Source organism: Plecotus auritus, assembly GCF_963455305.1.
Source record: "Plecotus auritus genome assembly, chromosome: 5".
In the NCBI taxonomy this organism is placed as follows: domain Eukaryota; kingdom Metazoa; phylum Chordata; class Mammalia; order Chiroptera; family Vespertilionidae; genus Plecotus; species Plecotus auritus.
Window position 1 is genome coordinate 36,686,019 of NC_137776.1, and position 23,371 is coordinate 36,709,389.

General features: G+C 54.2%; 1 protein-coding gene across 17 annotated transcripts in view; it reads left to right on the top strand.

Annotated features, from left to right (window-relative positions):
• The first annotated feature begins 1,426 nt into the window (after positions 1–1,426).
• LRRFIP1 (LRR binding FLII interacting protein 1) overlaps positions 1,427–23,371 on the top strand; it is a 121,493-nt gene continuing 99,548 nt past the window's right edge. For 7 of the 17 annotated variants that reach the window (XM_080670393.1, XM_080670396.1, XM_080670403.1 and 4 more), the window contains exon 1: positions 1,442–1,608. In XM_080670393.1, coding sequence (XP_080526519.1) covers positions 1,513–1,608 — 96 coding nt within the window. In that variant the 5' untranslated portion in view covers positions 1,442–1,512. Of the gene's footprint in view, positions 1,609–23,371 lie in introns of all 17 variants that reach the window. The other 10 variants (XM_080670401.1, XM_080670395.1, XM_080670409.1 and 7 more) reach the window with 5 other exon arrangements.

The window sequence follows — 23,371 nt, forward strand, 5'->3', positions numbered from 1 at the left end:
TCTGCGATTTGGGGGAGTATCTCTTTGAAAATCTTTTCAATCCTTTGAAGCCATTTGTCCACTCTGAGTTTTAGCTAAAACTAGGTTATGTAATCCATAAACCCATTTAACCTGGTTCATCCAGATACAACAGAATGTTCTGAAAATGATCTAATGGGAGAGAATGCCACTGCCGCCCGCAGGGGTACCTTGTGACTGGCAGGTGGCCCCTTAAACTGAGGTTGTATATGAAATGCTAGAATTCGATACATAACATTCTTATTTTTAGTTTAAAATACATATTCAGGGACGTTCTAGTTCTTCCTGTACCCCAATGGGCAGAAAGGCGATGGCTTTGTAAACCTTACCTGATTCTCCTGTTTACTTTTATTTATTTATTTTTAAGTATATTTTATTGAGAGGAAGGGAGAGGGAGAGAGAGTTAGAAACATCGATGAAATGAGAAACATCGATCAGCTGCCTCCTGCACACCCCCTACCGGGGATGTGCCCGCAACCAAGGTACACGCCCTTGAACGGAATCGAACCTGGGACCCTTCAGTCTGCAGGCTGACACTCTATCCACTGAGCCAAACTGGTCAGGGCTCCTGCTTACTTTTAAATCCACCTGTAAAGTATGGAAGGAAAAGCTCAGGCAAATTCATTCCTTTCTCAACAACTATTTATTGAGAACAGCTGCAGTGTCAGCCTCTTCCCAGAAGCTGGGGACAAAGGGGTGAGGTGACAAGCCACAGAGGACAGGCATGTTAAGTAGGAGTCGGAGACGTATCCATCCACACGCTGATTCTGAACCCACCGTAAGGCTGGGGGCGGGGGCGGGGGGGCCAGGGCGGGGGAGAGGGAGAGCTGGCCAAGGTTACAGGGCCTGGGAGCAGGGGATGGAGCTGACCGCCCCTGGGCTTGACCCTGCTCTCACCCAGTCTGTGCTGGACCAAGGCTCACAGAGCGCCAGTCTGAACCTCGTCCCTGCGCCTACCCCTCCGCGCAAACCTCTCTGCCACCCAATCCGCGCCAGCCCTCCACGCCCTGCGGAGAAACATCAATGATGAGAGAGGACAGGCGTCCTCCCCCGATACCCACGGCCCTGGGGCGGGTGGTTCCAGCGGGGGGGTGCACCCTGCAGTGCCCAGGCCCTGGTCCCGCGCCCCAGTTATCTGGAAGCACCGGACGCTGGCTCCTCTATCTCCTCACCCCCCACCTCCCGCCGCCACCACCACCACCATCCCCGCGCCCCCATCCCCGGAGTCCCCAGCTGAGTCACTCTCGCGTTCCGCGTCCCAGACCCCCAACCATCTCAAACCTCCCGCCGTCTTCAAGCTCACGTCCTCGTCCCGCCCGCCGCGTCCAAAACCCCTGCCACTCCCGCGGTCCCGGGGGCCAACCCCGTCCCCGCGTCCCCGCGCCGCTGACGCCATGACGCCGGCGGAGGGAGGGGCGGGGCGGGCTCGGAGCGAGGGGCGCGAGCAGCGGGAGCAACGGTCCCGCAGCAGCAGCAGCAGCGGCAGCGCTGCCGATGGACATGGGCACCCAGGGCGCGGGCCGCAAACGGCTCCCCAACCGGGAGCGGCTGACAGCGGAGGACGAGGCACTGAACCAGATCGCGCGCGAGGTAAGAGCAAGGCCCCTTATGCGGGGCGGGGGCGCGCGCAGCTGTCAGGCGGCCGTCAGTCCGTCTGTCCCCGGGCCTCAGCGGGGGTCTCTGCGGGTGGGACGCCTGTCCTCCGGCCGCCCAGGGGACAGACCGGCGACACTGATCCCTCCCCCGCCCCCGGCTCCCTTCGGCTTCTGCCCCCCTAGGCGCGTGGAGCTGGGGCGCCGCCCCTGGTGCAAGGTGGCCCAGGCGGTGGGTGGGGGACAGGCGCCCCGCTTTGTTGTACTGCATCATAGGGGTGCTATAGGCCCATGGACGTCCCCGGAGGCCACATGGCCCTGGCGGAATGGCCCGGCCCCTGTCGGTGACCATTTGTGGTGGATAGTCACAACATGGTGCAGCTTGGGCAGGGACTTGGGGTCAATGTGACTCTTGTTTCTGGACCGAGCCTGAAACCGGGTCCAGGCACACAGGTTTTCGTCAAAGTTTCCTGGGCAGAGTTTATCCTAGTGAGATGGGCGATGCACTTCCCAGCACAGGTTCACTGTATGCAGATCTGTGCACGTGCCTCTTCTCCAGCGAGGGCGCCACAGAAGGTTGGACAGCCCGTGACAGCTGAAAGGAAGCCCAGCGGACAGGGAGCAGCTCCCTGGGGAAGGGGAGCCATTCCTTGGGCCTGGGGTGGACAAGGAGGCTTGAGTTTTAAGCTGCCTATAAAGAACTCACACCACAGGTGCAGTGCAACCCTCTTCCACACCCTCTTCCACATGCTGGGGCAGAGGAGAGTCCCACAGAGCCTTGTTCTCACATGGAAAACCTTCCAGGGATGAGGCTGGGTGTCTATGGTGTCAGGTTACCTCGGTCAGCTGTTTATTGCCTCTACTCCATGAGCAGTTCTTAGGTGTTTTTAGTTTATTGCTTTTATGGACACATGGCTGTCCATCAGTATTGGTTGAATACTGATTGAATACAGACTTTTGTTTTTCTCTGTATGAGAAAGAAAAGGGCTTTCCAGGCAAACTCCTATTCATCCCTTAAAGCCCAGGGTAGATTTGGTTCTCTGTGAGGAAGAGCCTCCCTGCCTCCATCCATACCTCAGCTGTTGCCCCCTACACCTGCTGTGGTAGTCACGTGGACTCGGCGTTATTTGTTCACCTGTCTGTCCCCCTGTAGAAGGTGACACCCAGGCAGGCAGTGTCTTACTTTTGAATCCCCAGCGCTCAACACAGAGCCAGGCACATCGTAGATGCTCCTCGGTGCCTGGTACATTCATTAATTAAAAAAAAAAAAAGTACAAGGCACTTATAGTACACTTGGCTAAATATAGCTGTTTGCTAAGTGCAGTAGCTTGAATATAATCCCCCCCCCGTCAAAGATAGGTATTTATGTATGTATTTGACCAAAATACCAAACACATTTCTCTGGGAGGTCAGTGGCGACCAATGATCATAGCCTCATCTTTCTGTCAGTAGTTTGGGGACAAAGAAACAAGAATGAGCGTTCCTGAAGTCCACCTCCTATCTGCTGGTTTTTATAAACACAGATTGAAAGGAAAAGCTTTGTGTTGCTACTCCCTGGGTTGACATCCTGAGGTCCTGTGTAATGGGAACCCGTGGTCTGGCCCCCCAGCCAGGGAGACGCAGTTGGAGGTGACATTCAGATGTGGGATCAGACGTGGGCTTTGAAACTATACGCAGCTCCCCATGGACTGTGCCACCCCAGGCAGAGAGCTACCCCACCCCTCAGCCTCCAAATCCTCACTTCTAAATGGGGAAAATGAACCCCCGCCTTGTTGTCAGGATTAAAGAAAGTAAAGCGAGTAAGCAGGTAAATTGAGAGCCACCTCCACACACATCCTCACAGTCAAACCAACCATGGATATGGGTGTTACAAGTGCTAGCTGGAGGGAGCAGATGCACTATTTTATCTTCTTCTACAAATTGAATTATATTTCCCAACTGTGAACATTAGAATCACTATTCAAATAGAGTTCTTATAAAAATTAACAGAAGTGTCTTAATCCGATACTTTCTTATTTGCTCAGTGATTGAGAGGATGCCTGCCGGGCTCCCCACACCTGTCCCAGGGAGACTGGGAGGCAGGGCTGGACCAGAGGAGCCACCCTGGAGGGACTGGGTCAGAAAGGGGTCTCACCATAGACCAGTGGCAGGAATCGAAGGCAGGAAGAGATTGGATATAAAAGGGCATGGGTATCGTGTTCTGGAGGATTGGAAATGAGAGTTACACTTGCTGATGGGCCTAGGAATGGCGATCAGAGGTGGCATCCCAGAGAAAGAGGCATTTTGAGTCATTTTGTTGTTGTTGTCCTCACCCAATGATATTTTTCCATTGATTTTTAGAGAGAGTGGAAGGGAGCGGGAGAGATAGAGAGACAGAAACATCAATGTGAGAGAGACACGCCCTGACTGGGCCCTGGGATGGAGCTTGCAACCCAGGTACTGTGCCCTTGACCGGGATCAAACCAGGACCCTTCAGTCCACAGGCCAACACTCTATCCACTGAGCCAAACTGGCTAGGGCTTTTGAGTTATTCTTGAAGGGACAGAAGCCCCAACCTAGACTGGCATCTACATTGGTTTGAGTGCAGATTCCCCACCAGTCTCACTGGCAACACCGGCGTCTCTGTTCATACAACCTCTGCAGCTTCCCCTGCTGGGCCATCCTCTGTGGGTGGCCTCGTCCTCAGGGTGACTTGCATCTGGCAGACTGGCTGCTATGTTCCCAGGCTGCCCCACATGAGCCCACACCCCATTTCTCCTGAGAGCTAGGAGTACGCGTTCCTGTCATATTTCCTGGGCTGCTCCTCGCGAAGCTCTGTGATCAGGACAGTTGACTCAGTAGCCCACACCAATCCTTGTGGTGAGGGGATGGGGTGCTCTGCTGTGAGCAGTCAGGCCCATCCTTGGACTGGGGGAGTGACCACCCTGGAGCATTTGGGGAGGTGTGGGGCCTGAATAAAAACTGGGGAGCACGGAAGAAACTGGCAGGGAGTGGGGGTGGATGTGGGTCTGGCATCCAGGAATGTGCACTGGACCCTAAGTGGAGAATTCCTGGCAGAGATGGTCACCAGTCAGGGGGGCAGGGCCCAGTCCCACTGGAGCCCAGTTGGGCAGAGGGGACCAACTCCCTGCAAGCGATACTTTCTACTTCTGCAGTTACATGATGGTTTAATGAGAGCATGTTTGTAGAGAATGGAGGTGCAACTGTCAACCCCTGTAGATGTGTTTGCAGAAGTAGCTTGCTTCTCACTGTCTGAGTGGCATTTGGGCTCATTGTTGTCAGGACGAGCGTCCAGGAAGCACTCTGAGGCCGTCCCCACGGAAGCTCGGGCACCGCTTCTCACAGCTGGCCGAGGTGTTTGCAGAGCAGGTGCATGTCTCTCCTGGCGCGATTAGCATCCTGTTAATGACTTCTGGTAGCTTCCCAAATCTCGCCTTCAGCACTCTGCCACTGAGTGAAATGATACGGCCCTCATGACACCGGTATTCCTGCAAATGGAGAACGCCTTTCCCCACACGCACACGACAAGTAATGATGACAACTGTCGCGGTGTTCGCATCCCTCTGTGGCCACAGGCCGTGGTCCCTTTTCCTTCCGCACCCACAATGCAGTGCTCTCCCCCATGACTGGTCCCACTGCGACTGTGTCCTCGGAGCACATGATCCCCGCAAGGGTGCAGGTGGTGGCTGCCTAGATCCCTCTGTAGGCAGATGTTGAGTCCCTGGCCTGTGAGTGCTGGCTGTCATGGATCACCGATGCCCCCTTCACTAGAGATGCTCCTTTGGCCCTTAGCAGTCACTTTGTGGGGGAGAGACATGCCACCTCAGCCAGGGGCAGCTGCAGCTACTGACTGGGGGCAGTCCCTCCAGGTGAAGCCAGCTCTGGGGTGCATTCAGACTCCAGAGCCCCCGTGAGATTGTGGGATGGGGTGAGGGATAAAGCCAGCTGAGGCCACCTCCTCCCCTGGCCTTTCTGCTCCCCTCACCCCCTCTGCTGGCACCGCCCCTTCCAAGTCCCTGACTCAGGCTCTGCTTCTGGGGACCTCAACTTAAGACAACCTCCCATGCTTCATTCTGGGGAGTCCCATAAACAGGTCACTCTCCTAAGTCCCCCATGTCCTTCCCAAATAGCCCTCGTAGATCAGCCTATTAGAGGGACCCTGTCTCCTTTTCTCCTCCAGGGCCAATCTGGGGGTTGGACACATGCTCCTTCCAGAGCACCCCAAAAGCTGGCCTAGTGTGGGCCCTCCATCACCTTCCTGGGCTCCCACAGATGGCCTCCTCTGGGGTCCTGACTAAGCCCAGCCGCAGGATGCACTCCAGATCTCCTGGTGCAGTCCCTGCCCTTGGCCGGGTGACACGGCCCACATTTACCTGACGGCAGTCTGGTTGCTACAGCCCATTTCACCTCATTTGAGCTGTCACCCTCATGCCTTTTTCCGGATGAATTTGCTTTTCTGAGGCTGGCCAACAGATAAACACCAACTGGATACCGACTGGACCATGTCATGTGATGTGGCCAGCAGTTGGTGACCAGGAGGGAGTGGGAAGAGCTGGGTTAGACAACAGTCCGCACAGACACTGCTCACGGGGGACTGACCTGCCCCACATCCCAGCAGGCACTCGGGGGACACTGTCGCCCCCCCCACCTCCCCCCGCCTCGCTCATCTTCCTCAGACAGACACACGCATCTTGGCACATCACCCACGGGTGATAGGAATGTGACAGGACAAGATTCCAGGGGTCTTTTATCACCATCGGGGCTGTCGGGGAATTGCAAACCCTGCGCCCTTGACCTTGGGCTGTTTCTGTGAGTCCTGACAAGATGGCCTCGTTGAAGACAGAGTCAGTCCTGCTAGTTGCCACCGGCTTGGGCCCACCCTCGGCTATTTCTGTCCGAGAGCCAGCTGTCCCCTGTCCTTTTCTGGGTGAACCTGCGGTGACTCACTGGGGCTGTGATTAGGGCTGTGAATTGTGTACGGATGGCATGAAGAGGTTCCACAGCAGCATGGAAATCAGGGGACCTGGATTATAGCTGAGTCTGTACCCCGTGAGCCTGGTCAGGGGATGGGATTGGAAAGTGGGGAGGTGAGAACTGAGGCTGCTTTTGAGGCCAAGGTGCCAGGTACCCCAGAAGCTCCTCTCCACAATTATATTAAGTCCTATCGCTGGAGGTCAGAGCATCTCTGACTGAGAGCAGCGGGCTCAGAGGTGCTAAGTGACTTGCCTAAGGTCATCTCGTAACTAAGAGGCTCCAGTTCCTCAGCCAGGCCCCTTCTGCATCAGCTTTTTGGCTCCGTCCACGGCCTATTCTAGGCGGTGCCCTGCAGTCAGGCCGACGTGCCTCCCATCTCTGGGACTGTTGTCCCCAGCTGACCTCGGAGCCACCAGGCATAGCAGTTCATGGGAGAGTCCCATATTCTCATTTTCTTTCAATTCTCTCATCTTTTCAAAACTAATTTTTATTTAATTAAAATAAGAAATGTTTTTACCCTTGTCCCACATTCTCAGACCATCCTTTTAAAATATGTCACATCATGTCACTTCTCTGATTAAAGCTCTCCAGTGGCTTCTCATGCCACCTGGTAAATGCCATGTCCTAAATGCCATGTCCATAATGGCCTTGTAAGACTAACTGGTCCAGTGAGTATCTCCTGTTTATAAATGACTAGAGGCCCGGTGCACAAAATTCATGCACTTGGGGTGGGGGTGTCCCTCAGTCCGGCCTGCACCCTCTCACAGTCTGGGAGCCCTTGGGGGATGTCCGACTAACGGACATAGTTAGTGCTGCTGCAGAGGTGGGGAGGCTCCCGCGACCGCCGCTGCGCTCACCAGCCGTGAGCCCGGCTTCTGGCTGAGTGACGCTCGCCCTGTGGGAGCATACTGACCACCAGGGGGAAGCTCCTGCATTGAGCATCTGCCCCCTGGTGGTCAGTATGCGTCATAGCGACCAGTCATTTTTTCGTTCAGTTGATTTGCATATTAGCCTTTTATTATATAGGATATGCATATGCACTATGTATGGAGTTTTGAATTTCAAGTACTGCCTGCTGGCTTCCTGGTTTGTGGGGTGAGGACTTGGTATTCGTGGGTGCAGCCCAGGCCCTCTCCCCATTTTCCTTTCTCCTCATCTTCACAGCATAGTTACATTGTGAGTTTAAGTTAATAAATAGTCACAGCCAGGACACTGGTAGAGTATGGGGGCTAGAGTTGGATTTCCTGGGTTCATTTCCTGACTCTGCCACTTGCTTCATGAGCTGGAGCACTCTGTGCCTCAGCCCCGCCCTCCCCCTCACCCCCATGAGTGAAATGGGGAAATTTAAGAGTGCACTTCTTCCAGGTGCTTATGAGGGTGGGTGAGATGTCTCATGAAAAGACCTCAGGACGATGACTGGCGCATCGTAAATGCTGGTGGTGGTGATGATGTCTTCCCTTGCACAACTTCCTGCCTTCTCAGGGATTATTTCTATTTTTTCCCAATTGCTCATCTATCTACATATCTATCACATCTAATGCTTCACAAACGTTTCAACAGAACTCCTCACAATACGAGTTTCTGTATTTTTAAACAGATCATATCTATCAATTCCATGTTATTCCTGCCTGGAAAAGTTGAGGTGCTCAACTTTATCTGCCACTCCTTCTACTAAATTCCTCTGTTCTATATTTAATTTCTCTTTTTAAAATATATTTTTATTGATTTCAGAGAGGAAGGGAGAGGGCGAGAGATAGAAACATTAATGACGAGAGAATCATCAATTGGCTGTGTCCTGCACGCCCCTTACTGGGAATCAAGCCAAAAACCTGGGCATGTGCCCTGACCAGGAATTGAACCGTGACTCTCACGGGTTGACTCTCAACCACTGAGCCACCCCGGCCAGGCTGTATTTAATTTATAAATGTTTTTAGTTGTATGTTTTTGTTGTTGTTGTTCTTTGTTCCTTTTTAATAGCATTTTTATATTCTTTCTTGGTTCACTACTACGGTGCCTCATCCTGAGGATATTCTCTTTTTTGCCTGAACTTTTCTTCTGCACGATGTCTGTTTCTCTTCATCCTTTGCCTGCTCTGGTCTCTGTCTGTCATCTTGGTGCCTCCCCAGCTGTGTGGGGATCCCTGGCTGACACGAGAGTGAGGCACTAAAAACCCCTGGGAATGATTCCGGTGAAGGCCAGGAGGGAGATGCACAAGACTGTGACCAGGCCACACCAGAGGTGCAGTGGGATGGCTGCAGCGTTGGCACCAGGCATTCAGTAGTTGCTGGGGGCATGGGCACACAGCCTGGGCCCCCTGTCTTCAAGGCCAGTGCCCTTCACCACAGTGTCAGTGTTGAAGGAAATGCTGCTCAATGCTGAGGAGCCAAACTTCTCTATTTTGGTGCCTAAAGATAGAGTTTTGTTTTTGATTAAAGAGGTGGTAAGCATTGAGAAGAAAGTTGAAAGTTAATCTGAGCCGTATACCAGGGAAGCACAGTTCATCATATCTGATGTCCAAATGGGACAAACAAGGAGACAAGTCATTTTGATAAGTCTTCTACTGAGAGTGGAATACAATGTCAAATTAGGTGAGCCAACACAGGGAGTTACAAAAATAAGATTTTCATTGCTGCGGGCATCAAGGATAATACATTTGTTTGTTTGGAAAATTCTCTAAGAACTGAGCTATACTTTCCACAGCACAGATCTGAAATGCCTGGAGAGTTTAGGTAGGCAGAATGTGATAGGGGGTTGGCAGTGGGAAACTCTCGGGTCAGCAAGTATGTCAGAGCCAGAACTGGCCGGAGCTTCCAGGGCGGATTATCTTGCAGTGTTTCCACCACTTCTTGGCCTGGGGAGTGAATGAACAGTTGCACCTAAAGAAACCAGGAGATTAACGTTCATTATACATTCACCTCCATCACATAACTGTCCATTTTTCTACCCTTATCCTTGCGTCCTTTTATTTTCATTGCTCACCTTCTCTATGGCATCCCTTAGGCATGTGGAGGTTTCAGGCTGACACTCAGAGGTGGGATTTCCATGTTGACTGAACAGCTGGTGTGACTTCTCCCTGGATGCCCTGCGTTAAGTCACCCCAGATACACTGAGAGCCGTTGCAGCCATGCAGGCTGGCAGGAGCTCCTATGGGGACAGAATGCTGTCCCTGTGCTGGGTGTCAGGGCAGCCACTGGCCCGAGTGCTGTCGGGCACCTGAAAGGTGGCTAGTGCACCTGGGGAACTGCATTTTAAATTTCACTTGATTTTAATTCATTTACATTTAAAGAACCACCCGTGGCAGTGGCTCCCAGTGAGACAGCACAGCTTCAGAGCAGTGATTAACTCTTGGTTGACTATGTTGTCATAGAGGCACAGCCTATAACACGGGATTGTTATTGAGTCCCATGGGCTGCATGTCACTCACCACCTGGTGTAGAAGGGGAGTGACCTGATGACCCAGGTGGCCGCCGGAACTGACCAGCATGGGAAACGTGCGGGTTAGTGCAGAGAACTCCACCAGCCTTTTTAAGTTGTGTGGCCATAGGCATGTTAACGTGTCCGAATCTCCTTCCTTTGTCTGTAAAAGAGGAATATTTGTGGCGGGGGGAGGGGGGGTCATAGCCAGGCTGCCTGGTACCTGTGGCTGTTCTCTCTAGCGGGAGAGGCAGTGCTGCTTGAAGGGTCAGGATGTGCCCCGGGACAGGGGTGACACTCAGTCATCAGATGAGGGCTGAGAGGAGAGAAAAGAGAGCTGGCTGATGGAATTGGAGGGAAATACTAAAAACAAGAAAAAGAGAGAGGTCTGAAGGAACGATGTGAGGAAATTACCAGGAAGTCTGTGTCTGTGGGGAGGGGTACAGACCGCCCTTGGCACTGGGTAAAGGAGCTCAGAGTCGAAGCACTGAGTGCCACGTGTGGGCCACGTGTGGGTCTTGCGTGGCCTACCTGTGGACCGGTGTCTTCCCTGTCACCAAGAAGAAGGACCCTCTGTCTTCAATGCAACTTTTGCTTCTTGGTCTTGAATTTAAAACAGAACAGCGAGATGCCACTAGGTTTTTTGAGCTGTTGTCATAGCCAGGCTTGGGTGCCGGCCTGCGGTTGACTCCTGGAGGTATCGATGGGCCTGCCTGCCCTCTCAGAGCGACCACACGGCCTGCTGGCTTTAACCCAGGCCTGGAGGCCACACCAGAGTGAAGCGGCCACAAGGCTGTGGTGAGTGGTGGCCACGAAGTCTCCCGACTCTGCACTTCATTTCCCGGGTTTTCCTCCTCCTCTTCTCTGCCGGTTTCCCAGCCTCGCATGCTGGACATTCGGGCTGGATAACTCTCCAATGTGGAGCTGTCCTGTCCTCTTTAGAGCATTTAACAGCATCCGGCTTCTACCCCCAGGAGTGACAACCGAAACAGTCTCCAGACAGTGACAAACACCCAGGGCAGATGGCCATGGAGGACACTGCTCTGCGTGTGCATCACTGTATGTGTTTGCACCGCTGGCCTCAGCTACCCACGCTGCGTCCTTTACATGAAGCGCCTGTCGGGTGCACGGCTGTCCTCCAGGAGTCCAGAAAGTGGGGCTGACCAAGCCACGTTCTCCCTCCTGGACTCTCCCCACGTAAACCTCCTGGAAGAGAGTGGGAGGGCTGAATGCCTAGAAAGCTCCGGTGGGGCAGGGTTAGGGAAGCTGTGCCCTCTCGGGAAGCTGGGCATCAGCTGCCAATGGGATTGCACTACTGCTGTGCCAAGTTGATGGCGAGTGGGGTGAGGAGAGGGTACAGAGGGGTGAATTGCAGGCACAGCAGTAACTTCTTGCCGCCTCTATGGACGAAGGTGCAGGTGGGTGAGAGGGGGTCTTTGAGTGACATCCTGTGGGGCCAGTGGCTCCTTTCTGCCTGTTGGAGACACCCATTTCCCGGTGATCCTGTGCATGCCGGAGGCCAGCGGGTCGGTGCAGCCTGACTCAGCTGGGCCGGGAGCAGTGTGGAGACACACGTCTTTCTCTCCTGGAAAAGGCCAAGGCCCCACGACGCAGGTGTGCTCCAGGGACAGCAGGCCAGGGTGGCATCCCTGTGGCTGCTGCTGGACAGCTGCTGAGGGCCACCTCCACCCTGGGTCAGCAGCCATGGGGTTGCCTTCCGAGCCAGCGGGGTCACGTCCCCACGCTGCTCATGGGCTCTGCCTGATCCCTGCGGCCTTCACAGCAGGGAGTGGGCAGGAGACCAGGGAAGAGACAGTATTGTCAGGCTGCCTGGCCACAAAGCTAGGCGCTTCCACCCGGCCCTACCACCTTCCGGTAACCCTGAGGTGGCATTTCCATAGGCGCCCACTGGGCCAGAGAGGGCAATAGCCTGGGAGGAGGCCAGGAAGTGATGCTTCTGTTCGTTTAAAAATCCCCGAAGCGCAGGGAGACCCCATCACTCAGTAAGTGCCAGGGTGTGACTGAGCTCCCTCCCAGCTTCACCTCCTCCCTGGAAGCCCAGGTGTGCTGCTGGAGGAGGGATAAGGGGGGCCCCCCTCTCAGCCTCACTGGTTCGGGGGGGGGGGGACTGGTGGCCCATTAATACCCAGATCCCCTCCCCCCAGGGAGGCCCACCACCCAGACTGGGGGGCCTGGGTGTGGGACAAACTAAAAGACCAGCGACAGCACATTTTCACGGGATTAACAGTGTCCCCGTATCTCCTGCCAGGCACGTTGCATGTTGCTTTTGCCATTCACAGCTGAACTTCTTAAAATAGTTGGCCAGAGCCCAGGACGCCTGTGCTGTAAGCGTGGCCTCTCTCCCTTCTTCCTGTTCCTGGTGACAGAGCCTGAAAACGAGCCATGTCCACGGGCTCGGCCCTGTCCACCAAGGCCTCCATCCCTTCCCCGGCCCCCTGTCCCCAGGCTGCAGGATGAGACAGGAAGTGGCTACAACCACATGAATGTCCTGTGTCCTTTCGCGATCCCCTGGGGGTGTAGACGTCCGGCTTCCGTCTCCCTGTGAATCTGAGTAGGAAAGCACCCTGGACGGCACCCCTCTCATTCACTGAGAATTCAGTTTCCGGATTCCTTCTGGTGTAGCACAGCTGTTGTACTTGGATTTTCGGTTTTCGGGAACAGTGTCACCATTTTAATGTCTCTTTGCATTCCTAACCCCCTTTCTCTAACCAGCACGTGCAGTTAATGGGCTGCACTGGGCCAGGTGGTGGGGGCCGCCGCAGGGACCTGCTGTTCCATGGGGTTTAATAGAGACAGAGTGACAGGCAAGAAGCATAACGTGATTTAAGCAGACACGGTATAGTGATGACTAATTCTGCTCATACAGTTTCTATGCAGCACTCAGATTTTTAAATTATTTCAGGAAAGGATACGCCGGCCCTCAGGAGGGCTTCGCGCCCCGTCTTCGGTGGCGGGCAGCTTCCTTCTGGGCCCTCGGCGTGTTCACACAGAGGAGTCATTTCTCCAAGAGACACACGGCGCGGGCCAAAGTGGGGTCACTGTGCCACTGAGCCATTATTTTGAGTTAGTAAAGCTATTGTAATAATCGTGACCTGCACGTCTTTTTCCACACGAACAACTGTAAACCTACGTTGTCCTCCCGGTATAAGCGGGCCCAGCTCTGCCACTGACCGGATCCTCCGCTGTCTCACAGCTTCAGTCTCTCACCTGTGGAGTGAGGAGAGCTCTGGGGGAGCGGGGGCGGGGGGTGGGGGGAGACTCGGGAGATGACACACGTCGGCTGCCGAGTTCTGGCCTCTCCGGTGAGGTCTCAGTCCCCTCCGGCCTCACCTGGCCTACTGGACGCCTCCCTGCCCACCTGTCTCCCACCCCGGCCGGAGATGGGCTTCCTTCACAGGCGTCCCCGGCTCTCCCGTCACACCTGTCACTGGGATGCTGTTCCTTCTCCCCGTCAGACCCTGCTGTCTGCCGCGCCGGCCCTGTCTCCGGGGGCCCGTACCTCCATGCGGGTCCCAGAGAGCCCCCTGTGGGATGAAGGTGGTGAGCACAGTGGGAATTCCCCTGCAGCATGGTGACCAGCATCTTCTCATTAATATGAAAACCTGTGAATGTGGGGTTTCCTCCCAAGTAGCTTAACCTCCCTTTGTCAGAATTCACGTATGAATTGTGTGTCCCCCATCCTGAATCCTGACACCCTCGCTGGCCGTCACAGGATCAGGAGACAGAATTGTCTGTCCTCGGATTGAAGACCCCGTCAGGGTTCATCAGCCAGAGGCCAGCACCATCCAGAAAGCACACTTGTTCCTGATGTCACACTGGTCGCTGCCACTGAGGCCCGGTCTGCGTTAGGGGCTTTGAAACGTTGTCTCCTGGCGTGATAGGACCCTTTTAGAATGGGGAACAGCATTGTGGGAAACTGCGAAACCAGTGAAATCAAACTTGCCTCCTAATTCCCATGACGCGAGATATTTAGCACACCCTTAAGATCATCTTTAGAGTCTGATGGAGCCATTGCCACGTAGAGGGCCAGATGGGACTCTGGTCAGAGACTGGGTCCCGGCCCAGTGTCCCACTTGCTGGCTCTGCCACCTGGGACAAGCCAGGTGGCCTCTCTGAGCCTCGGTGCTCCCACCCATAACATGGAGGTGAGGCGTGGTTGTGAGGACTCGATGAGGGGTAGAAGCATGATGCTTAGAACGGGGAACTCCTGCCAGTCATTGGGGCCTCCGGGCTCCTCACACACACCCTCAGGAACCACGCAGGGGGTCGTCGGGGCCACGACCCACGGGTGTATTGTGGCCACCTGCCTGCCGAGGACTAGGAGCAGAGGCCTGGCCCCAGCCCAGCCCCAGCCCAGCCCCAGCCCCAGCTGCCTACCTGGGGGAGTGCAGGGCCGGAGCAGGGTGCCCCGGGACGAGTCCTGCTCCGTGTTGACCGTCTGAACGAAAGAGGAATACACCTGCTTCATAGAGGTCACGTGAGGCCCAAAGGAGAAAGCATTTGAGATCGTGCCCACCAACCCTAAAGAGCTTTGCAAATATGAGAAAGCAGTGGTATCATGGACAGAAAAGGGTAAAATAAATTCCAGACACCCACAGAATTCCAGCCGTTTGCAGCTGCTCCGGGTCCGTGAGGCCGTGCTCCCCGCCCCGATGGCTGTGCATTTTCTTTAGGAAAGGCAGCCTCTGTGTCTCTTGATGGTGACGTTGCTTCCTTCTCACATGGGAGGAGGAAGCAGGCGCGAGCCCAGCATGTTTGTCAGGAAAGGTAGGAGGAAGGGGTATGGAGGGAGGCGCAGGAGCCGTGACCCCCTGCAGGCTTCCAGGCCCCTGGACCCTTCAGGCCCGTGTGGAGGTGAGGTCGGAGTAGACTAGAGGCACCATCACCAGGAGGACCATGGATCCCCACAGGCTGGTCAGGGCTGGGCCTCCGGGGGCAGACACGGGGCCTTCCCCAGCCTTCTCCAGCCTTCACGGACACCCTATGCCTCTGATTCCCTGCATCTGCCCCTGTGTGAGGCCACATGGTGTAGGACGGCGATGCGTGGTACAAGACCCCGTCTCATGAGAGCAGCTCCTCATATTTGCATATGTCGGGTCCCATCACTCACAAAAGGACGTCACCGAATCGAGCACTTCGAAGAGCAGTGGGAGCCCAGGCTCTTCAGCCTTTATTGGACTTTGCCGTAGACAGCCCCGCTTTGAGCACAGAGGCGAAGGGTGGCGGGACGCTGATACTCCCGAAGGCAGCAGCACGGCTTTCCCTGCCCACCTGCCTCGATGAGCCGATGCAGTTGGTGATTCTGTTGTTTAAATGGTTGAATTGTTTGTGCCTGGCCTGTGGCACTGAGTCACAGCAGCCCAAGCGGACAGGACAGGTGGGTGCCCATGCTCCGGCGTCCACCGTGGGAAGGTCACAGAAAGGAGAGGTGACGTGCCTGACAGGTCTGTTGGTCTGTCCTTGACTACTCACAGTCGTGCTTTATACACATAACACTTCGTAAGGTCCTGTTGGTAAAGGCTCCTGGCAGTTAGCGCTTCATTGTCAATCTGCCCAGTTATTCTCCGTGGCCACCGGGCTGCCCCGGATTTGCCTTTTTCCCATTTGAATTCTCTCTTTAGTGCGGATCCTGGAAAGCCACTGCGGGGTCATGATGGGATGGCGAGCACCCCAGCACGGGGCCTGAAACAGCAAACGCAGCCCCCAGCAGGTCGGAGGGGAGGGGCTCAGGGAAGGGGCTCATCACAGCCTCCAGGGGACCTGCCCTGTAGCAGCGTCTTCTCAGGGCTTCCCCATCACAGCCATCACAGCGTCACAGCCATGGTCAGGGGCCAAGGTGACCTGCTCCCTGGTTTTCAGCGCTCCCGCCCTGAAATGGCACATCGTTCCGGGCACAGACGGCAGGGAGGATGCTGGGCAGGCTCCGGGGGTGGATGTGAAGGCCTTTGTGCCGAGTAGAAAAGGGACGAAGACTCTGCGACCTGTGCAGGGCTGGCAGGAGGAGGTGCCCTTCCCTCGGATGGCGGCTGGCGTGTGTCCGGTGGGGGAGCAGGGGATGGATTCCACCCTGTTAGCCCCAGGGCTGGGTCTGCACACCCACGGTGGCCCTGGTCCTGAAGGGAAGAGGGGTGGGGGGGACTTCCTTCCCATCCCCTGCCAGCTGTGGCTGTAACTGTCCCAGATGCTGGCCTGGCTGTGCCTCCCCTGAGACCGTGTAACGTCCGCCTCCCTTACGCCTTTGTGGGGATTTTCCTGAGAAGTTGGGCTGTTCTTGGAGTAGGAGCCAGCTTTGCTCGCGATGCTTCCAGACCTGGAGGAAGCACTTCTCTTTTCTTTGATGCTCTGACAAAGTGCTGCCTCTCACCACCGCCGGCAGCCGCACTAAACCTGGGGCTGAGCCTGAGTCTGCGTGCACGGGCCGCTGCCTCGCTTGGCTGCCTGTATTTGGTTCTGATGTCATGCTCGTCTGTTTCCATGTTACGGTTTGTTTGAGGGACTCGCTGCTTCTCCATGAGCTGTGGGCGGAGGCCCTCGAATGTCCCTGGGGCCATTGCACGAGGAACCAATAAGGAGGCCAGAAATAGCCATGGCTGCCCCCCTCGCCTTCCTGGCAGCTGCCGGCCCTCCTGACCCCCAGGCCTCCTCTTTCCCTGTCGTGGAGGTTGTTCTTTTCTGAAACGATGTGGCCACACGTCAGAGATGTTTCATTCAAGTGTCCAAAGTGCCCGCTGCTGCCCGTATAACGGACACCCACAGTTCAGAAGACCCGAGGCTCCAGTTCACCTCTTAGGATATTTGCTCTCTGAACTTGGAAAGTGACGGAACCTCAACTTTTCTCTGCCTCTCTTGCATTTGGGTAGCGAGCAGTTGAAACCCCTTTTCTGAGAAACCCCTGCACACCCTCATTTCCCCCGCCCAAGCAGTCCAGACGGGAGCGGGGGGGGGGGGGGGAAGAATCCAAGCCTCATGGTCCAGAGAGGGTTCCTCAAAGCAGGGAATGATGTCGGGGTACCATGGAAAAAAGAAACCCCTGAAATCTAGCAGTTTATTACCTGTTACCTCATTTTCTCAAATTCTCAAAAGACTCACAGCTTTTCAGGATTTTCTTTCTTTCTCCCTTCTGGGTATATATTGTGGTGAGATGTGTCGTTCTGGCTGCCCCTGAGGAATCCTCAAAGCAGGCGTCATGCTGATCGAGGGGTCAGGGGAGGAAGAGTGGGAGTTGGTGTTTAATGGAAACAGAGTTTCTAATTGGGGAAGCTAAAAAAGTTCTGGAGATGGATGGTGATGATGGTTGTACAACAGCATAAATATACTTAATGCCACTTACCTGTACACTTAAAGATGTTAAAATGTTAAATTTTATGTTATGTACTAGAGGCCCGGTGCACGAAATTCGTGCACAGGGGAGGGGGGGGTGTCCCTCAGCCCAGCCTGCACCCTCTCCAATATGGGTCCCCTCGAGGGATATCCAACTGCCCGATCGGGCCTAAACAGGCAGTCGGACATCCCTCTCACAATCCAGGACTGCTGGCTCCCAACTGCTCGCCTGCCTGCCTTCCTGATTGCCCCTAACTGCTTCTGCCTGCCAGCCTGATCACCCCCTAACCACTCCCCTGCCAGCCTATTTGCCCCTAACTGCCCTCCCCTGCAGGCCTGGTCACCCCTAACTGCCCTCCCCTGCAGAACTGGTCCCCCCCCCAATTGCTCTCCCCTGCAGGCCTGGGTCCCTCCCAACTGCCTTTCCCTCCAGGCCTGATCGCCCACAACTGCCCTCCCTTGCAGGCCTGGTCCCTCCTAACTGCCCTCCCTTGCTGGTCATCTTGTGGTGGCCATCTTGTGTCCACATGGGGGCAGCCATCTTATGTGTTGGAGTGATGGTCAATCTGCATATTACTCTTTTATTAGATAGGATAGAGGCCTGGTGCATGGGTGGGGGCCAGCTGGTTTGCCCTGAAGGGTGTCCCGGATCAGGGTGGGGGTTCCCTTGGGGCATGGGGCGGCCTGGGCGAGGGGCCTGTGGTGGTTTGCAGGCCGGCCACGCCCCCTGGTGACCCAAGCGGAAGCCCTGGTATCTGGGGTTTATTTATCTTCTACAATTGAAACTTTGTAGCCTGGAGTGGAGCCAAGCCTTCTGCTTGCTCCATGGCAGCAGCCATTTTTTTTTGGATTTATGTATCTTCTATAATTGAAACTTTGTAGCCTTAAGCGGAGGCCGGGGCCAGCCAGGGTGTGCGGAAAGCTTGGCTTCCTCCATCGCCGAGGGCAACCCTAGCCTCCTGCTCTTTCCAGCTCCGTGGCTGCAGCCATTTCTGTTTGGATTTATGTATCTTCTATCACTGAAACTTTGTAGCCTTGAGTGGAGGCCTAGGCCAGCAAGGGCAGGTGGAAAGCTTGGCTTCCTCCATCGCCAGGAAAACCCAAGCCTCCCTCCTGCTCTCTGTGGCCGTAGCCATCTTGGTTGGGTTTATTTGCATATTCGCTCCTTATTGGCTGGGGTGTGGCTTGTGGGCGTGGCTTGTGGGTGTAGCGGAGTGATGGTTAATTTGCATATTACTCTTTTATTAGATAGGCTATTTTACCACAAAAAAAATGGTAGGGGAGAAGGGACTGGACTGCAGCTGCGCAGCAGGGGTGTGAGTGCCAGAGGGGAGGTGGGGATGAGAACGTGGGGACCAGAAAGAAGTAAAAAAACAGAAAATGCGGGAGCTATTCTGCAGAGGAGTTTGGCTCTATAGAGGACCAAGAATACCTAGAAAATGTTACAAGGCTAAGAAGAGGAAGCTTGCTTTTGGCCATTTTGCCATGGTGACCTCAGAGACAACAAAAAACTCCAGTCAGGAAGCTCTGGCTACAGCATTGGTTTTAGGCGGGGCCGAGGGTGCCGTGAGGAGGCTCTGCAGTGCCCACCACACCAAGTGGATGACCTGAAGCAGATACCTTTGGGGTGATGGCAGCGCTCTAAAATTAGATGTGGTGATGGTTGCACTTCACCATCAATTTACTAAAAATCCTTGAGTGGTACACTTAAAGTGATGCATTTTATGGTGTGTAAATTACACCTCAGTAAAGCTGTTAACACACACCACACACAACCACACACACACAAAACTGTGCTTCCCTGGAATCTGTGCTTGTCCCTTACACAGAGGCCCTGCCCGCTGCCCGCTGTCCCCATTTCACCAGGAGAGGAGCGTGGTCACGGGGAGTGGGCTGCGCCTCCCGTATCTGCCGTCTGTCTGGGCCCTTCACAGTGTAGAACTGGAGAGCGTTCTAATCTAGACGTGGTGACCTCATCGGAGGCAACTAAGTGGCCCAGTGAGTCTCGGCTCTACTTCTGGGCACCCATGATGAAGACTTTCCCACAGGTGGGGGCCATTGAACTGATGCCAGTCGGTGACAGCTCCCTCAGCTGCAGCCATTCACTGGCCCTTGGACTGGGCAGCCCTTGAGGAGTCTTGGAGGGTGGGCCCTGCCTTCCCCAGCCCCGTCTGTCACTTGGGACTGTTTCCACCCGATGGCGTCAGCCCAAGAAGCAGCAGAGGGTCAGCAGATAGGAACGGCAGAGCCGTCCCACAAATAGCTCAGAGCCCTGCCTTCTGTTTCAGAGCCATTCATCACCTCACCCCTGTCTGTCTGTCACAGGCCCTGGTGCCATGAGGACATGCCCACCGGGGTGCTTATTGTTGGGGAGGCATGCAGGCCTCTGTGATGGGACAGAGAGCAGCTGTTCCCACCCGGGTTCCAGCTCCATAAAGGGTACATATTAAGCAGCCTCACTGAGCAGTCTGCTCAGATCAAACAGGGAGGGATGCTAAGTGCGCTTCCTAGATTAATAGCATCAACTCAAACGATCAAAATAACTTAGAACAGCTAGGGGTATTAGAGATTGTTTATCTCCACCCCATTTCCTTTACTTGAAAATGAAATTCAGAGGCCCCATGCTGCACCCAAGGATAACACCAACTTAGGGTCCTGACCCAGAATGGAGCCCACATTTCCTGGTAGCCCCAGGCAGGACTGATTTCTTTACATCAGGCCCAGTGCCCCCTGGTCACTATATTTAAAGGCTTCAGCCGAAACCGGTTTGGCTCAGTGGATAGAGCGTCAGCCTGTGGACTGAAGGGTCCCAAGTTCGATTCCGGTCAAGGGCATGTACCTTGGTTGCGGGCACATCCCCAGTAGGGGGTGTGCAGGAGGTGGCTGATCGATGTTTCTCTCTCATCGATGTTTCTAACTCTCTATCCCTCTCCTTTCCTCTCTGTAAAAAATCAATAAAATATATTTAAATAAATAAATAAATAAAGGCTTCAGGGAGGGTGTTCTTGCCATTCTGTGGTTCTGTAGCGTCAACAGTCCTGTCTGTTAGGGAGGAGATCATTTTCCACATTTGAAATGAAAGCAACCTGACAATCTTGGGAAATCCATGAATGACTGTGACTTAAGCTAGAAGCAAAATCTTAATCTAGAATGAAATTAATTTAGATCAAACTATCTCAGCCCAAACAGTGCATGGAGTTCTTATCCACATAATTTTTTTAAATTCACATGATGCTTTATTTTAGTGTATTTTATTTTTTTATTAACAACTAGTGGCCCGGTGCACGAAATTCGTGCACATTAAAAGGGGATTAATTAGAGGAAATAATTTAATATTGCTATTTGCCCTTTCTCTATAATAGAAGTGTCAGAGATGAAAGAAAATTAGTAAAATGTATATGAAAACCTTCCTCCTGTCAGAGTCTGGGGCACACCACAGGACCCAGAGTCAAGTCCCCGCCCACCCACATGTGCCTCAAAATCGTGTGAGACCCAGACCCAGCCGGCCTCCCCCTCATTGGGATAGATCCAGACCTGGCTAGTCCCACCTTTGTCAAGCCCTGCCAGGCAGGGAACATAGCCTCAGGTCCCCTGGCCCAGCGCCAGGATAGGGGGCATGGCCTGAGGGCCCCCAGCCCAGACCGGGGTGAGGGGGCATGCCTTGAGGTCCCCTGTCAAGCCCCGCCAGGTGTGGGACATGGCCTGAGATCCCCTGTCAAGCCCCGCTGGGTGGGGGCATGGCCTGAGGTCCCCCGTCAAGCCCCACCAGGTGGGGGCGGGGGGGGCACACAGCCTCAGGTCCCCTGGCCTGGCACCGGGAGGGGGGAACAGTCTCAGGTCCCCTGTCAAGCCCCATCGGCAGGGGGTGCAGCCTCAGGTCCCCCCTGGGTGGGGGGCGCGGCCTGAGTTCCCCCGACCCAGCACTGGGGGTGCAACTTGAGGTCCCCTGTCAAGCCCCGCCAGGCAGGGGGGCGCAGCCTCAGGTCCCCTGGCTCAGTGCTGGGGCGGAGGGTGCGGCCTGAGGTCCCCCAGCCTGGTGCTGGGGCCGGGGCAGCAGCCTGAGGTCCCCTGGCCCAGCACCAGGATGGGAAGTGCACCTTGAGGTCCCCTGTCAAGCCCTGCCGGGTGGGGGGCGTGGCCTGAGATCTCCTGTCAAGCCCTGCCAGCCTGAGGTCCCCTGTCAAGCCCCATGGGGGCAGAGGGGGGGGTGGTGTGTAGCCTCAGGTCCCTGCTGATTGCTTGTTAAGGCTCCTTATGGGAACTTGGCCTCAGCTGTGGGTGCAGCCATCTTTGTGACCGAGTGATGGTTAATTAGCATATTCCCTCTTTATTAGATAGGATTTTAATGTTGCTTTGACTGGTTTGGCTCAGTGGATAGAGCGTCAGCCTGTGGACTGAAGGGTCCCAGGTTCGATTCCGGTCAAAGGCATATACCTTGGTTGCGGGCACATCCCCAGTAGGAGGTGTGCAAGAGGCAGCTGATCGATGTTTCTAACTCTCTGTCCCTCTCCCTTCCTCTCTGTAAAAAGTCAATAAAATATATTTAAAAAAAAATTTTTTTAATGTTTCTGAGGTATTTGGTTGGTTTCAGTGTTTACAAGTGTCTTTTTTAAATGTCAAAACTGTCTGACACATTCAGAACACTTTTTTTATTATTATTATTGATTTCAGAGAGGAAGGGAGAGGGAGAGAGAGTTAGAAACATTGATGAGAATCATTGATCGGCTGCCTCCTGCACGCCCCCTACTGGAGCTCATGCCTGCAACCGGGGCATGTGCCCTTGACCAGAATCAAACCTGGTACCCTTCAGTCCGCAGGCAAGGCTCCATCCACTGAGCCAAACCAGCGAGGGCCAGAATATGTTCTAACTCTAGTTTTTCTTTCACACTGTGAACCACTAATTTGAAAGCAGCACATGGTGGCCTCTCCCTCAAGGGTCCCTCAGTCTGAGAGGCTCAGGGCCGAGGGTGTAGCTCATGCATCTCAGTCACTTTAAAAAGCATTTTTTATGTATAAATCTACATAGGAACTACTCTTCTAAGGCATAACCGTCAAAACTAATTTTTGAAATTGCAGATGCATAACAAGAGGTTACAGTGATGTTGGTTTATTTTTTATTTGAGAGGACTCAGCATCCGTCATGTTTTCATGGAGAGGATTTTTATGTTTAAAAGGAATATGGCCCTAGCCAGTTTGGCTCAGTGGATAGAGGGTTGGCCTGCGGACTGAGGGGTCCCAGATTCGATTCCGGCCAAGGGCACATGCCTGGGTTGTGGGCTCAATCCCCAATAGGGGGCGTGCAGGAGGCAGCCGATCAATGATTCTCTCTCATCATTGATGTTTCTATCTCTCTATCCCTCTCCCTTCCTCTCTGAAATCAATAAAAATATATATATTTAAAAAATAAATAAAAAATAAAAGGAATATGGATGTCTGCAATTTTTCTAAGATGCTGAAATCATGGTGATGTAGATGACTAAAATCCACACTGTTGAGCGCTAAATGGCATTTCGTTGATTTATAAATTAACTACTAATCCGCCATCTTTGAAACCAGTGGGAGCATGTGGGCAAGTGGGCAGGTGGGCCAAGCCCACTAATGAAGGAAGCTGATCTGCTTGCTGGACACACAGCACATTTTTCACTGCATGACGTGATCTGAAAAACCACTGCGAGCAAGGCAGGAGCTCAGCAAGGTGGCCTCATGTACGCTCAGAAACCAGTGACCTCCATATGTTTATGCCCTAACCAGTTAGAAGATAAAAAGGAAGAAATGCCCCATTTTTAAAAATATATATTTTATTGGTTTTTTACAGAGAGGAAGGGAGAGGGATAGAGAGTTAGAAACATCGATGAGAGAGAAACATCGATCAGCTGCCCCCTGCACACCCCCTACTGGGTATGTGCCCGCAACCAAGGTACATGCCCTTGACCAGAATCGAACCTGGGACCCTTGAGTCCACAGGCCGACGCTCTATCCACTGAGCCAAACCGGTTAGGGCAGAAATGCCCCATTTTTAATAGCTGCAAAAT